The following is a 17225-nucleotide window of genomic DNA, read 5'->3' on the forward strand; positions in this document are numbered from 1 at the left end:
CCCAGGTCTCCTGCATTGCAGACAGATTCTTTACCAACTAAGCTATGAGAGAAGCCCTTATGGCCCTCCAGCTTTGACTAGAAGGACCTTCTTTGGCAACGTAATGTCTCTGCTTTTTAATATGCTGTTTAGGTTGGTCATACCTTTTCTTCCAAGGAGCAAGTGTCTTTTAATTTCATGTCTGTTGTCACCATCTTCAGTGATTTTGGAGCCAAAAAAAATAAAGTCTGTCATTGCATTGTTTCTCCATTTGTTTACAATGAAGTGATGGGACCGGATGCCATGATTTTTGTTTTGTGAATGTTGAGTTTTAAGCCAGCGTTTTCACTCTCCTCTTTCACTTTCATCAAGAGGCTCTTCACTTCCTCTTCACTTTCTGCGTAAGGGTGGTGTCATCTGCTTATCTTAGGTTACTGATATTTCTTCTGGCAGTCTTGATTCCACTGTGTGCTTCATCCAGCCCAGTATTTTGCATGATGTACTCTATATGTTAAACAAGCAGGGTGATAATATACAGCCTTGATGTACTCCTTTCCCAATTTGGAACCAGTCCATTGTTCCATATCTGGTTCTAACTGTTGCTTCTTGACCTGCATACAGATTTCTCAGGAGACAGGTAAGGTTGTCTGGGGCTCCCATCTCTTTAAGAATTTTCCACAGTTTGTTGTGATCCACACAGTCAAAGGCTTTGGCATAGTCAATAAAGCAGAGGTAGATGTTCTTCTGGAACTTTCTTGTTTTTCTACAATTCAACCAATGTTAGCAATTTGATCTCTGGTTCCTCTGCCTTTTCTAAATCCAGCCTGAATATCTGGAAGTTCTTGGTTCACGTACTGCTGAAGCCTGGCTTGGAGAATTTTGAGCATTACTTTACTAGCGGGTGAACATTTGTATGGTAATGTGAACCTACTTTGGCATTGTCTTTCTTTGGGATTGGAATGAAAACTGAACTTTTCCATTCTTGTGGTCACTGCTGAGTTTTCCAAATTTGCTGGAATATTGAGTGCAGCAGTTTCACAGCACCATCTTTTAGGATTTGAAATGATGGAATTCTAGCTGAGCTATTTCAAATCCTAAAAGATGGTGCTGTGAAACTGCTGCACTTAAATTCTCACTCTAGGATGTCTGACTACAGGTGAGTGATCACAGGATCATGATTATCTGAGTCTTGAAGATCTTTTTTGTGTAACTCTTCTGTGTATTCTTTCCACCTCTTCTTGCAATATCTTCTGCTTCTGCAATATCTTCTTGCCATACCTTCTGCTTCTGTTATGTCTATACAATTTCTTTCCTTTATTGAGCCTATCTTTGCATGAAATGTTCCCTTGATATCCCTAATTTTCTTGAAGATATCTCTAGTTTCTTCCCATTCTATTGTTTTCCTCTATTTCTTTGCATTGATCGCTGAAGAAGGCTTTCTTATCTCTCCTTGCTATTCTTTGGAATTCTGCATTCAGATGGGTATATCTTTCCCTTTCTCCTTTGGCTTTCACTTCTCTTCTTTTCTTAGCTATTTGTAAGGCCTCCTCAGGAAACCATTTTGACTTTTTGCATTTCTTTTTCTTTCAGATGGTCTTAATCATTGCTTCCTGTACAATGTCATGAACTTCTGTCTATAGTTCTTCAGGCACTCTATCAGATCTAATCCCTTGAATCTATTTGTCACTTCCACTGTATAATCATAAGGGATTTGATTTAGGTCTTATCTGAATCATCTAGTGGTTTTCCCTACTTTCTTCAATTTAAGTCTGAATTTTGCAATAAGGAATATGTGATCTGAGCCACAGTCATCTCCCAGTCATGTTTTTGCTGATTGTATAGAGCTTCTCCATTTTCACCTGGAAAGAATATAATTAATCTGATTTTGGTATTGACCATCTGGTGATGTCCATGTATAGAGTCATCTCTTGTGTTGTTGGAAAAGGGTATTTGCTATGACCAGTTCATTCTCTTGGCAAAACTGTGTTAACCTTTGCCTTGCTTCATTTTGTACTCCAAGGCCAAACTTGCCTGTTACTCCAGGTATCTCTTGACTTCCTACTTTTGCATTCCAGTCCCCTGTGATGAAAAGGATATTTTTTTTGGGTGTTAGTTCTAGAGGGTCTTGTAGGTCATCCTAGAACCATTCAACTTCAGCTTCTTCCGCAGTAGTGGTTGGTGCATAGACTTGGATTACTGTGATATTGAATTGTTTGCCTTGGAAATGAACAGAGATCATTCTGTCATTTTTGAGATTGCACCCAAGTACTGCATTTCAGACTATTTTGTAGACTTTGAGGACAACTCCATTTCTTCTAAGGCCTTCTTGTCCACAGTAGTAGATATTTTGGTCATCTGAACTAAATTCTCCCATTCCAGTCCATTTTAGTTCGCTGATTCCCAAACTGTTGATGTTCACTCTGTCATCTTGTTTGACCATTTCCAATTTACCTTCATTCATGGACCTAACATTCCGGGTTCCTATGAAATATTGTTCTTTACAGCATCAGACTTTACTTCTGTCATCAGACACATCCCCAACTGGGCATTGTTTTCACTTTGGCTCTGTCTCTTCATTCTTTCTGGAGTTATTTCTCCACTCTTCCCCAGTAGCATATTGGGCACCTACCAACTTGAGGAGGTCATCATTCTGTGTCATATCTTTTCGCCTTTTCACACTGTTCATGGGGTTCTCAAAGAAAGAATACTGAAGTGGTTTGCCATTTCCTCCTCCAGTGAATCACATTTTGTCATAACTCTCCACCATGAACCATCTGTCTTGGGTGGCCCTACATGGCATGGATCATAGTTTCATTGAGTTAGACAGGTTGTGGTCCCTGTGATCAATTTGGTTAGTTTTCTGTGATTGTGGTTTTCATTCTGTCTGCCTATTGACCTATTGGTTGTTATAAAAAGAATCCTTTTCTTAATAATTTGCTATCAGACTTTAGTCACAATATATTTATATACATCTTTTAACACACTGCAAAGATCTTTTCAATGAAATATTTTAAATTGAATTTTATACACATAATGAGTTTTGACACAAAACATAATCATATCACCCATATTCTCTAGGAAACCAGATAAAAGATTTATAATCAGCTTTATTTCTTTTCTTTGGTGTCTAATACTGAAACAGAATTGTAGTGTAAGTTCTCCTCTCTCCAGATATCACCTGCCCACCACCTCCTGCTATCGACAATGGAGTACACACAGGCAGTTCTTCAGAAGTTGTCCTGTATGGAACTACAGTCACTTACACATGTAACCCTGGGCCAGAGAGAGGGGTGAAGTATGACCTCATTGGGGAGAGCACAATTCGTTGTATAAGCAACGATCAAGAGACAGGCATCTGGAGTGGCCCTGCTCCTACCTGCAACATTTCCCTCCCTGCTGTTCAGTGCTCGCCTGTCAATGTTGCAAATGGACACAAGATATCTGGCAAGGAAGCTCCTTATTCCTACAATGACAGTGTGATATTAGAGTGTGATGATGGATTTATTTTGAAGGGCAGCAGTCAGGTTCGTTGCAAAGCCAATAACACCTGGGATCCTGAAATACCAGTTTGTGAAAAAGGTAAAAATCAAGTGGAGAAAAAACAGAGGTATTTATTTGTTTATTCTTGTTTGTTATCTCCCACCCAAAGCTAGAGTTGTGGGAAAAAGCAAAGGGGCATAGATTACCATTCTGTATTAAAACAGTCTATTTGTGTTGTTTATGTTCATTATGCAAATGCTCCCTGGGATATGGGATATAGTCGGGGTAGATAATTCAATGGATCTGTTTTTAAGGTGCCAGTTTCCTTCAAAAGAGCAGAAAGCACTCAGTAATGAATAAGAGCTTGATCTTTTGCTTAAAAGTTTCAGATTGTCTTTTGTCAAATGTTGTGTACTCAGTGTTCTTGAATTTTTGTTGGTATTTATGTGGGAAGTTTTCTCTCCAGGCTGTCAGCCACCCTCTGGGCTCCACCATGGGCAGCATACAGGTGGAAATAGGGTCCTCTTTGTCTCTGGGATGACTGTAGACTACACCTGTGACCCTGGTTACTTGCTTGTGGGAAACAGATCCATTCAGTGTATGCCTTCAGGAAATTGGAGTCCTTCTGTCCCTCGGTGTGAAGGTATTTTCAGTTCCTGAGTTGTCTTTCTCTTTTATACCAAGCATATATAAGTAATTCCAACTTTGCTCCTATAGAAGCATCATGCCAACCTTTGAAAGATGGTCAAGAGCCTCCAGATGGTTCACTTGTGATACCAGTTAATACATCTTGCCAAGATGGGTTAGTAAGATTCATTCTCATAAAGGGTCTCCACCTTGCTTTGTGCATTAATTTTAGCCTCAATTTGTCCTGGTGACTCCCTTTTGAGGTTCCTCATTGTCACACTAACAGGATGCGAGGTTCTAAAGGTCTAACTAGCATCTCTAAATTTTCAGTCCTTTCTTGACATGGAAATGTCTTTGCTGGGAGCATTCTAAGTCTAAAGCAGTTTTCTTACTTAAAGGGCCAAGACTTTTGACTCCTCTGTGCCAAATTTCTTATTTAGAAGTACCTCTATATTAGTGGTTTGAGGAGGCTAGGTTTCAGAGATGTGATTTTTAAGAAGAGAAAATGTATTATAATCTCTCTCTAGGTACCGGAAGACTGGACAACACACTTATCAGAAATGTCAAGATGATGAAAATGCGGTTTGGTTCCAAAAGATTCCACTTTGTGAAAGTAAGTTAAAAAAAAGAAAATTTGCCCGTGGGGTTATAAAAAGGTAAAGAGGACAGATCACTGCAGAGCTAATCTATGCCTCAGCAGTGTATATGTTCTAGCTTAGTTTATATAAAACTTGTTTTAGTATTTACATAGTACTAGCATTGGGAAACAAAACTGTCAAGTAGGAAATGAATACAGTTGACCCTCTGTATTTGCAGGCTTCATAACTGTGGATCAACCAACTGCAAATAATATATATATATCATATACATATTTTAAATCCTGAAAGTTTCCAGAAGCTAAACTTGAATTTGCTATGTGCTGGGTACTATTTACCTAGCATTTACATTGTATTTGTAAATATTTAGATAGCATTTATGTTGTATTCAGTATTATAAGTCATCTAGAGGTGATTTAAAATATATAGGAGGCTGTGCGTAGGTTAAATGCAAATACTATGCCATTTTATATAAGGAGCTTAAGCATCCTTGGAATTTGGTACTGATGGGGGACCCCAGAATCAGGCCCTTGTGGATACTGAGGAATGACTGTATTTGTGGTAGGCCTGCTAATTGCTCAAAATTTAAAAAACAACAATATAAACTATTTATTTCATGGGAACATAGCTGTATTTATTCCTTTCTCTATATCTGTACTCTATTTTCTGAATTATTTTGGAATGAGTATGTATTATTCATAGAGTCAAAAAATTCAATAAAGTTTTTTAAAGAAAGCATGATCCAGCGTCTAAAATTTAAATAACTTTATGTGTGCTTAGTCACTCAGTCATGTCCAACTCTCTGCGACCTCATGGACTGTAGCCTGCCAGGCTCCTCTGTCCATGGAGTTTTCCAGGCAAGAATGGAGTGGATTGCCATCCCCTCCTCCAGGAAACTGCTTTCTAGCCATGTGCAGTACACACCGTTGCATAGTTGTGTTTGTATCTGAATGAAGACTGTCCACCATGGTGTACTAGCTGAAGTAGAATTTCGTGTTCTCTTTTGCAGTTATCAACTGTCAGTCTCCACCAGGGATTAAAAATGGGAGGCACAGGAGTGTGCTGGCAAATGACTTTCAATATGGAAACGAAGTCTTTTATGAATGTGATCAAGGATTTGATCTCCTGGGAGAGAAAAGTATACGGTGCATAAGTGATTCTGAAGGACATGTATTTTGGAGTGGACCTGCCCCACAGTGCGTAAAATCTTCCCCTGTGACTCACTGCCCTGACCCAGAAGTCATGCATGGAAAGAAGATAAATAAAACTCAGTCTCCATATTCCCACAATGACATATTACATATTGCCTGCAATCCCGGCTTCATCATGAATGGCAGTCACTTGATTAGGTGCCATACCAACAACAAATGGGTGCCAGGTGTACCAACTTGCATCAGAAAGGGTAAGATATTTTAAGAAATAAAATATGGGGTGTTACATAGAATTTTTAAGAAGGGGTTTTGAATCTGCACTTGGCATTTCACCTATAGAAAGGCAAATTAAAAGTTTAGGTAATCATATTATTTTTACAAAATATTTGCTTGTCTTATTTTCTCAGCTCGTTTTTTGTTTTCCCTTTTCTTTCCAAGCATGTTGACAAAAGGTACATGAAAGGGTAATGGTTAACTTATAAATTGATGGGATCTTCCAAATTTATTATTTTTATTAGTTTAGAGTGGCAAAAATGCATATCTTTTTCAGCAAATGTTTGGCAGTAACATTGCTTGATGATTTCATATTTAAGGCTGTGCTATCAGCCATAAAGAGAAATTTGAGTATTCTAGAGAATGGAGCTAGCCTTAAAACCCACTTAATTGTCTTGTAATTTTAGTTGTCATTGGTAGTTTTATCCCTGTCAGTGGCTATCTGCAACAGAGAATGCCAAATGGCAACCAAGAACGGAATTCAGAGCTGTTTATTTTTGTCTAGCATAGCAGTCTTATTTTAAGTGAGAAGCCATCTCTACTGCCCAAGATAAACCATGAATCTGTGATACAGTGAGGATCCCCTTTGCTTTCCTGCAAGATACCAGTAGCTTGAATTAGGCAGTGTCTGCCATTTTCAGAAAGATAGGTGCTTTATAACTTGGCATCACTTCTTGGTGCCTGTAGATATTTGAAGGTGTGACACTTGACTACAACCTTTTTACCATTTAAAGAGAAAAGATTACTGTTCTTTGATGGATTACACTTGTAGGCTGCAACCACTGATGTGTGCTTTCAGATCTTATGTGGTGTAGGGAGGAAGTGCAAATATCTGTCCTGTACTGCTTGGTTTGGGTGGAGTGAGGCTTTTTGTATACTGACCAGTTGGCTTGTTGCCTGCCTTCTCTCTGTATTGTTATCAGCTACAGAGAGTACTGGCTATCTGTTCCTCAGTACTAAACTAAACATCCTTTCACATTGATGTCCAAGCTTTCGTAGGCTGTCAGCGTCCGTTTAGGATCTCCCATGGAAACCACACTGGTGGAGACATAACCCGGTTTTCTCCCGGAATGTCCATCCTGTACAGCTGCGACCAGGGCTACCTGCTTGTGGGAGAGGCACTCCTTCTGTGCACGTACGAGGGGACTTGGAACCGACCTGCCCCGTATTGCAAAGGTGTGTTCTCCTTTGTTTTCTCATTTCTCAAATAAAATTTATTCCAAGTATTTCCAGTTAAGTACTTTCAACTTAAGATAGCCAAATAAATGCAATAATGGGATCATTTAATTAAATACATTTAATTAACATATTTAATCCAATTAAATGGGTTTAATTGGATTAATAGATGAAGTAATCTAAATATTGCAAAATAGAGAAAATGGCTGAAGGCCTAGTCTATATGAGCTATCATAAATGTAGTCATTTAAATATGGAAAGATGAAGTCTTTATGATTAAACCACTACAACTTATGTAGATTAAACAGCTAGTGCAGATTGAATGTGCACTGTGGTTACAGTTATGATAAGTGTGCATTTGACAAAATGCTCCTAAAAAATAATGTTTTTAGCATATTTCCCTGTAAGTGGTGGTAGGATTGTGGGTATACTTATAAAAGTTTCAGAATGTCATTTTTACTATCATAAATAGTGCATATGAAGTATGAGTGGTGAATTAATACTAAGTATTAGTTGAGCACTTAGGGTGCACAGCACTCTGCATGCCTTCTGTCAATTAATCCTCATGAGAACCATCAGAGATTGGTGTCATTATTCCTGTATTATCGATGAAGTCCTAGTAGAATGGAGAGATTTTTAACTTATACAGAGTCAAACAACTTGAAAGCCCTAGAGTTAGGTTCAAATCCAAAATCTCACACTATTGGCCACTATACTGAAAAGAAAAAAGAAGAAAAGAGGAAATATTCATATGTAAGAAGAATTGGAGAACAAGAGTAGAAGTTGAGGAAATAATTCAGAAGTCCTAGCATTACTCATTCAGTCTGCATCATTTCTCTAAGAAGCCACAGAAGTTACTCATTATTGGTTTAGAGACTAAAGCACAAGAAAGAAAGTGATTTGATAACCAGGGTGTTATTGAGGTAGATGGCTGACACTAAAAGTCTATGCCTAGGATATAATTTTGTGTTATTTCAGTGATGTTTTACCAATTGAGAATAGAATAAATTGGTTTCATAAATCTTTCCATTAGAGCAATATCTACATTCTTAGTAAAATGTCAAAATATGACACAGATTCAATCATATTCCTTTATTTTCAGAGGTGAACTGTAGCTTCCCAGAACATACAAATGGAATCCAGAATGGGCTGGAGCCTGGAAGAATGTATCAATATGGAGCTGTTGTCACTTTAGTATGTGAAGACGGGTATACCCTAGAAGGCAGTCCCCAGAGCCAGTGTCAGGAAGATCACCGATGGAACCCTCCCTTGGCTGTTTGCAAATCACCCAGTAAGTGCAAAGAGCTTCACTGCAGCTTCTACTAGTTTCACTGGAAAGAGGAGACGGAGGGTTATCCCTCAATTTTAGGGACTCCTGGGTTTTGCATTGACAGGTTTGTGATCAGTGGTACAGTAACAGAAGAATTTGAAGTGAGACTTTCTAAAGATTGGGAAAGTAAAGAAAGACTATAAAGAGAGATGAGCACTGATTTAAAAGGTGCAAAAGTAACAGCTTTATACAGTGGTCCTTTGGTATCCTCAGGGGAATTGGTTCTAGGACTCCCTTAGATACAAAAATCTGCAGATTCTCAAGTCCCTTATGTAAAATAGCATAGTATTTGCATATAATCTGTGCACATCCTCCTATATACTTGAAATCATTTCTATATTATTTATAATACCCAATGCAATGTAAATGCTATGTAAATAGATTCTGGGCTCACAGTGTGAACTTTGCTTTTTGGAACTTTCTGGAATATTTTACTTTTTCAAATATTTTTGATTAGTGGTTGGTTGAATCCACAGATACAAAAGATAGACTGTATTCTGAAAGAAGTTGCCCCTTAGACTTCTTCTATTGCTGAATCTTGATTTATAAGTGCTTACTGATATGACAGGAACCTCCAAAAATATGCTAACTAACCTGTTGTAATGATTGATTGCATTCTGACCTGAGAAATCCCTGATTATGAAGTTGAGTTTATTGCTTTTTTTTTTCATGAATGAACTACCTCACCTTAAAGAAGAAAAAAATTTAAAGGCCAATGAAGTTGTTATATAAAAAATGAAGAAAGATTGGGTATAATTCAGTGTTCTGATACATCTTTTTAAGTAGACTTAAAGAAGAGGGATCTGAGTGTTAATTTCTGGGATATTCATGGTATTTGGAGCTCTGTGGAGCCATGCAACTAGACTAATATTTTCATGATTTTGTATTTTCCTTAGGTTCACTTGCTCCTCTTATTGCTGGTAAGTTTTCTTAAATTCTTCGATAAAACCTCTAATGGTAATTTATACAAATGTATGTAAAATTTGAGGTCCTGGAGAAATATCAATAAACTCAGATATGCAGATTACACCACCCTTATGGCAGAAAGCGAAGAAGAACTAAAGAGCCGCTTGATGAAAATGAAAGAGGAGAGTGAAAAAGTTGGCTTAGAACTCAACATTCAGAAAACTAAGATCATGGCATCCGGTCCCATCACTTCATGGCAAATAGACGGGGAAACAATGGAAACAGTGACAGACTTTATTTTGGGGGGGCTCCAAAATCACTGCAGATGGTGACCACAGCCATGAAATTAAAAGATGTTTGCTCTTTGAAAGAAAAGTTATGAACAACCTAGACAGCATATTAAAAAGCAGAGACATTACTTTGCCAACAAAGGTACGTCTAGTCAAAGCTTTGGTTTTTCCAGTAGTCATGTATGAATGTGAGAGTTGGACTATAAACAAAGCTGAGTGCTGAAGAATTGATGCTTTTGAACTGTGGTGTTGGAGAAGACTCTTGAGAGTCCCTTGGGCAGCAAGGGGACCCAACCAGTCCATCCTAAAGGGAATCAGTCTTGAGTATTAATTGGAAGGATTGATGCTGAAGCTGAAACTCCAATACTTTGGCCACCTGATGTGAAGAACTGACTCATTGGAAAAGACTCTGATGCTGGGAATGACTGAAGGCATGAAGAGAAGGGAACAACTGAAGATGAGTGGTTGGATGGCATCACCAACTCAATAGATATGACCTTGAGTAAGCTCCAGGAGTTGGCGATGGACAGGGAAGCCTGGAGTGCTGCAGTCCACGGGGTCGCAAAGAATCGGACATGACTGAGCGCCTGAGCTGAACTGATATGTGCTGTGCTTAGTCACTCAGTTGTGTCCAACTCTTTGCCACCCCATGGACTGTAGTACACCAGACTCCTCTGTCCACGGAGTTCTCCAGGCAAGAGGACTACAATGGGTTGCCATTCCCTTCTCCAAGGCATCTTCCCAATCCAGGGATCCAACCCAGGTTTCCCGCATTGCAGGCAGATTCTTTACCATCTGAGCCACCAGGGAAGCCCTGTATCCTGCCTGTTAAGTTTTTTCATTTGAAATCATAAGAAATTGAACTGTTTTTTTTTAGTGTTCTAAGGCTCTTTAAAGTGCTCTTTGTGCACTTCACATCACAAACTGTCACTTTTGGATAAGATGAAATGAATGACTTCACCAGCTACTCCCAGTTTTTAGTTCAAAAGTTCAGGTTTACTAAAAGTTTGGGCTTCCAGAGTGAAGTAAGCCAGAAAGATAAAGAACATTACAGCATACTAACACATATATATGGAATTTAGAAAGATGGTAACGATAACCCTATATGCAAAACAGAAAAAAAGACACAGAAATACAGAACAGACTTTTGAACTCTGTGGGAGAAGGTGAGGGTGGGATGTTTCAAAAGAACAGCATGTATACTATCTGTGGTGAAACAGATCGCCAGCCCAGGTGGGATGCATGAGACAGGTGCTCGGGCCTGGTACACTGGGAAGACCCAGAGGAATCGGGTGGAGAGGGAGGTGGGAGGGGGGATCGGGATGGGGAATACGTGTAAATCTATGGCTGATTCATATCAATGTATGACAAAACCCACTGAAATGTTGTGAAGTAATTAGCCTCCAACTAATAAAAAAATTAAAAAAAAAAAGTTTGGGCTTCCCATATGGTGCAGAGGTAAAGAATTCACCTGTCAGTGCAGCAGATGCAAGAGACGTGGGGTCAATCTCTCAGTTGGGAAGATACCCTGAAGGAAGTGACAACCCACTTCAGTATTCTTGCTTGGAGAATTCTATGACAGAGGTGCCTCACAGGCTATAGTCCATGGGGTTGCAAAGAGTCTGGCATGACTGAGCTACTGAGCACCACACACAAAACTTTCGTTTAATTATTGGTCTTTTGCATGGTTTGTTTGCTATCAAAACAGACTGGCTTATTTTGCAGTGGCAAAATGTATTTCACAACTGAGAGTTAAATGTTGTATGAAAAGTCACGGAATCCTGGTGTCCTGAGCTGCTAATTTCACTCCAGTGACAAGAATATCACTAATAAAACCGAAAAGAACAGAAAAGCTGAACCCAAACTTGACTGGAACCTTGTGGTCAAATGGTTGGTGCTTTAGGATAAATATGAAGTGGATTAAATCCAAAATTTAAGCCCACATACAACTATTTTGGAATTGAATATCTGTATGGCTGAAGAAGAATAAGCAAAAAAGTCACATAACATTTTCCCCACCACTAGGAACAGGCACCACAATCACTTCAAAACAATGAGGGTTACAATTTTCTATCATTTAATACTCTGTTTTGTATTTTAGGTTTTTCTGCTGGGGTAGTAGCTCTTTTCTGCTTGGGTGCTGTCACCTTACGCATGATATTAAAACACAGAGAACGGTAAGTTTGATGCCTGCTTGACCAAAATGCACAAAAGATTTTGACTTCTTTCCTGAAACTAAACACAGAAGCACAAGTTAAATGAAATAAATACTGCAATGTGATAACTGAAATAAGGTATCTTGTATTAAATAGAAGATCCTTTCTGTAAGAACTTAAAAGATAAAAAGCATTAATTTTATTTGAATGATATTTATACAGATAAGATTATATTTATTTATATGTAATAAAAAAATCTAAAAAATAAGAAAAAATCCCAGTCATAAAAACTACTGATATTTGGTACTTGCCTATATGATTATTTTCTTATTTCTTTCTTTTTTTTAAACTGCAATATTGGCCTTATAGTCTCCTGCCTTAATTTTTTTTTCATTTAGCCTATTTTTATATTTAAATCACATTTTCTTTTTGCCAATTTGATTGCATATTTTTCTATCATATGTATCTATATTGTGTAGATTTTAAGCTGCTTCCACATTTATTTTCATAATAAATAAAGACAAGAAAAACTTAAACTTCTACATGTCCATATTTCCTTAGCTTGGATTCCTAGAATTCTAGGAATAAGTGTATGAACATTTAGATGCTCAGTTAATATTGCCAAATGGCTTTTCAGAAAGTTCCAACTTGATCATATATCAAATAATTAATATATCTGGATATGTTATATTTCTGGATTCTTTTATTATTGTTTCATTGATGTGTCTATTTTTCTATCACAAACCACTTTGCATTCAAATAGTGTAGCTATCTGATATAATTTCTGACAAGGCAAGAATCCCCTCATTATAGTTTTTAAAGATTTTCCTCTTTCTTCTATTTGTTCTTATAGGAGTTTTAGATGATCTGTCATTTTCTAAAGACAGATACGTTGTGATTACATTTAAATCTATAGGTTAACCTTTGAGAACTGACACATTTTCTGTAGTGCTTTCTCATACAGAAACATACTAGGCCTTTCTATTTGTTTAAGCAATCTTTAAACAACTCAGTTGTTGTTTTCATGACTATTTAAATATACTACTAGATTTCTACGTTTTGCTATATTATGTTTATCATCCATAAATTAGACATACTTTTTCCTTTTATTTTAAATTTATTATTAAAAAAAATGTATCCTTAAAGTATTATTGCCAGAGTAGGTTATGTGATATTTGGTGGGGATGCAATCAAATGGTCAGTACTTAGGAAGTTTGATCAGAAAAGCTTTCATAGTGGAGAAAATGTTGCAGGTATGCCTCACAGAATGTAGACAAGTAGAGAAAAGTATTCCAAGTAGAAGCTGCAGTTTGAGTAAAGACCGAGGGACTTATCTTTCCATCATATATTATAAGAACTACGTAAGCAATTGACATGTGTGATGCTGATTGAAGTTGAAGTTAGCATAGGTTTAAGTGACATAAAAGATCCCCTCTGATACATAAAATCTTATGGAAGTTGCAGAATATTCTGATAGGTGCAAAGGATACACTTTTAGCAAATGATATCATCAGGTGTCAGCCAGGGAATGTTCTGTGTGCCCAGGTTCTTAAGGATCAATAAATGCTAGTGATAGGGAGGATAATCAGGTAAAGTCTTACCAAATCTCAGATAACTTCCAGTGGGGGATGACCAAATCATGTCACCACAAACATGTCACCCACAAACTCCAGCAAAATTACTTTAACAAGCCACATCACTTGGATCTATCTAAATGATCTGATTGCACTCTTCAGAGTTCTATAATGCCTAGTGTAGGCATCAGACATGAAGGGGGTTACACTGAAATTATGTAATAATGGCATATTTGAACCTGAATAGTTTGTTCTAGGCCTGGAAGGGCATAAGCACAGTAGGTGTGGCAAGGGTCTATAGTTGAGAGGTACTTTAGGCAGTAGTGTTTATCAGAGTTTATCACATAACCTTGGCTTTGTGAATGATTTCAGGAGAAATGGTGTTCTATGAATAAATAAGACTGGGAAATACTTGATTCTACATTTTTCTCATGGGGATTCACAATGACTATTTAAGGTCCTACACTAAAGAAGCCCATTTAATTTTTCAAAAACTAGTCTCTCAGATGAGTTGGGCTGCTGAACTTTTTTCTCATAAAATGCCTTTAACATCTCATGGGACTGATGTTTAACAGTCTTGGGGAAAGATGGTCTGAAAGTTAGATCATCCAAAGCCTTGTATGCCATGACAAGGAGTTGGTGTTTACCCTGTAGAATCTTAAGCAAAGAAACAATATGTTCAGATTTTCATTTTTTTAAAAAGGGGCAGTACTGAGTTGTCAACTAAAGCAGCAGTGGTGAGGATCAAGAGGATGCAATAGATGTAAGAAATATATTCAAGGGCTTCCCTGGCAGTCCAGTGGTTAAAACTTCACCTTCCAATGCAGGGGTATATGTTCAATACCTGGTTGGGAACCAATATTCCACATGCCTGCTGACCAAAAAATCAAAACATAAAACAGAAGCAATGTTGTAACAAACTCAATAAAGACTTTAGAAATGGTACATATTCAAAAAAAATCTTAAAAGGAAATATTTTCACTACGAAGACAATAGGGTTTTCAGGATTTCAGTTCAGTCAGTTCAGTTGCTCAGTCGTGTCTGACCCTTCCTGACCCCATGGAATGCAGCACACCAGGCCTCCCTGTCCATCACCAACTCCCAGAGCTTACTCAAACTCATGTCCATCATATCGGTGATGCCATCCAACCGTCTCATCCTCTGTTGTCCCCTTCTCCTCCTGCCTTCAATTTTTCCTAGCATCAGGGTCTCTTCCAATGAGTCAGTATTTCAGGGTTTAGTGAACTGCTAAATGTGGGAGGAAGGGGACACAAAGTCTGAATCAAGTGGGTGCCACTGGGTGGATCCAGTGGTTCATCAAAAACAGAGAGGGACAGGTTTGTGGTGGGGGAATGGTGCAGTTCTGATCTGCTACTTCCAGGCACCCTCCTCCAGGACTCAAGAGAGAGGCCTGGACTCAGGTAGATGACATTTAAATCACAATTGCAGCCGTGGTACCAAACAGAATATAGATTAGAACAAGGATGAAAACAGATCTCAGAATGACAGTAATACTTAAAAGGCAAGAGGGGAAAGGAGCTGTCAGAAGTAAGAGGAAAGTTGGGAGAAAATGGCTTCACAGAATTCAAGAGAGTTAAAGTTCTCAAGAAAACAAACATAGAGATGTCATTTGCATGGATTTCCTCACAGGGAGTTAGAACATAATTTTAGTCAAGAGTAATTTAAATAGAAATTTAAATAAATAGAAAACGTGGTCTCTATCTCCTTCCTTCCTTTTACAAAATTTGCTATCAGAGCATTACATGTGTAGGAAAATTTGCAAACTTTGGGAACACCTATAAGCTCAAATAATTTATAATATTCCTGTCTGATTATTAAAATTATTAACAGAGTTATTAGCATGTTTATATCAAATACTGTACATAAGAGCCTCAGTTGATTATGAACTAAACATATATGTTAAATTAAACTCCTAAGCATCACTCATTTTATTTCCATTTTCTAACTGACTTCAGTTTGGTTTCTTATACTTAATACAGACACTTGAACTGCCTTAAATACTTTTTGTAAGAAAGATGAGTAATGAATCATTTAAAAATCAATGTCTACTAACAAAATTAAATATTTTGAAGTTATACAAACATGTGAAGAAGAGACTATGTTATTCTTTTCTTCCCTTCTATGATGTTTCAATAAAACCTAAATCTCACATTAACCTAAAAATTATCTTTTGTAATAATTTTAATGTATCTTCCTACTAAATATGTAAATTGACCTCTTAAATGTGAGAGTGAGTGGCAAGTTGTAAGTACCCTTAGTGGTAATCTTTCTTTTCTAGTAATTTGTATTATTTTATCTCAGAGTTCTGCATGATGGTACAATCACATTTTATTGTCTTTTGCTAATTTTGACAAAGTGTTTTACAAGCACAGCAAAGTGCATGTGCTTTGAAAGAAAAAAAGTAAAAATGTCTTAAAAGTCATTTAAAAATTTTAGTGCTGCATTATTATATAAGGATTTTGAATTAAATATCAAATATAAAAAATTTCTTTTTAAGTTAGATTGGAAGATTGGTCCTCCAAAGGTAAGTTTATGATCATATTAAAAAGTGAAAGCTTGTTTATAACTTTTTTCAATCTGGGAGTCCTAATTATTAGTCATTAAAAGAGCTGGATAAAGCTGCCCAGTGGAAACTTCTGATTTGGACACTTAGTAGCTTAGCAAATTATTTTTATGGGTCTTTCCAAAAAATGGGGATTATAGTGATTACTTCATAAGATAGTTAAGACAATAAAATGAAATCATCCATGAAAATCACTTACCATGTGTTGGGAATTGCAAAAAGGAAAAAAAACTGTTATACCTTTATAGTAATCTTCAGTGAATAAATAATTTATTTTTTCTTTTCTTTTTTTTTCCATTTAGCAATTACTACACAAATACAAACCATAAAGAAGATGTTCATTTAGAAGCACTAGACTTATACTCTGTTGACCCATACAGCCCAGCAAACTAATCAGAAGACAAACTGGTATCTAATGAAGTTTTAAATATTTTTATTAATTTCTATGTCAAAATTTCTTTCAATTTATATTTATCAATAAGCATAGTACTAAATATATATAGGTCTGTTGCATAGGTCTTTAATAATCATGCACAAAATCTGTTAACTTACTCATTGCCAACTCATGTCCCTGTTTTTTTTTTAATTTATTCAACAAATATTTAGATAAATAGCAAAAGAAAAATCAATCAATAAATAAATATTATGAAAAAAAGATAAACCAGAAAAGGGGCTAGATAGGGAAAGATAGATGGAAGGGAAGTCCTCACTAAGAAAATGACAGTTCAGCAAAGCCTAGTGTGAAGAAAGGACTCAGCCTTGTTGGGGAAGAAAGAGCAGTAAATACAAAGAGCTTAATAAGGTGGTATGTTCCTGCTGCGTTGGAGGCACACACGGGGAGGAGGGTGAAGACTGTCGGCCCTGTAGAGTATGTTAGGTCATTGTAATGAACTTGGTGTTTATTCTGAGATGAGAATCATTGAAGGATTTGAAGCAGGGAAGCAGATGATCACTTTAACTGCTGCATCAAGAAGAGAGTGTAGGTGCCCGGGGTGAAAGACGGTGCCTCCACGTGGACTCTGTCACAAAACTCTAGTAAGTTGTGAATGGCTACTACCAGCCTGGTGAGGAGAGGTCAGATTCTTCATGCATTTCTGAGATAG

At 37.2% G+C, this 17225-nt stretch overlaps 1 protein-coding gene across 4 annotated transcripts in view; it reads left to right on the forward strand.

The window, feature by feature from the left end:
* Nucleotides 1-17225, forward strand: part of CR2 (complement C3d receptor 2) — a 46379-nt gene that overhangs the window by 26422 nt on the left and 2732 nt on the right. For 3 of the 4 annotated variants that reach the window (XM_061159980.1, XM_061159983.1, XM_061159981.1), the window contains 10 exons: nucleotides 3151-3558; nucleotides 3926-4102; nucleotides 4177-4261; nucleotides 4614-4699; nucleotides 5692-6084; nucleotides 7097-7282; nucleotides 8385-8573; nucleotides 9509-9532; nucleotides 11910-11985; nucleotides 16425-16530. In XM_061159980.1, the coding sequence (XP_061015963.1) occupies nucleotides 3151-3558; nucleotides 3926-4102; nucleotides 4177-4261; nucleotides 4614-4699; nucleotides 5692-6084; nucleotides 7097-7282; nucleotides 8385-8573; nucleotides 9509-9532; nucleotides 11910-11985; nucleotides 16425-16515 (1715 nt within the window). In that variant the 3' untranslated portion in view covers nucleotides 16516-16530. The remainder of the gene's footprint in view (nucleotides 1-3150; nucleotides 3559-3925; nucleotides 4103-4176; nucleotides 4262-4613; nucleotides 4700-5691; nucleotides 6085-7096; nucleotides 7283-8384; nucleotides 8574-9508; nucleotides 9533-11909; nucleotides 11986-16424; nucleotides 16531-17225) is intronic. The other variant, XM_061159982.1, reaches the window with a different exon arrangement.

This window comes from Dama dama, chromosome 14, assembly GCF_033118175.1.
Source record: "Dama dama isolate Ldn47 chromosome 14, ASM3311817v1, whole genome shotgun sequence".
Classification (NCBI taxonomy): domain Eukaryota; kingdom Metazoa; phylum Chordata; class Mammalia; order Artiodactyla; family Cervidae; genus Dama; species Dama dama.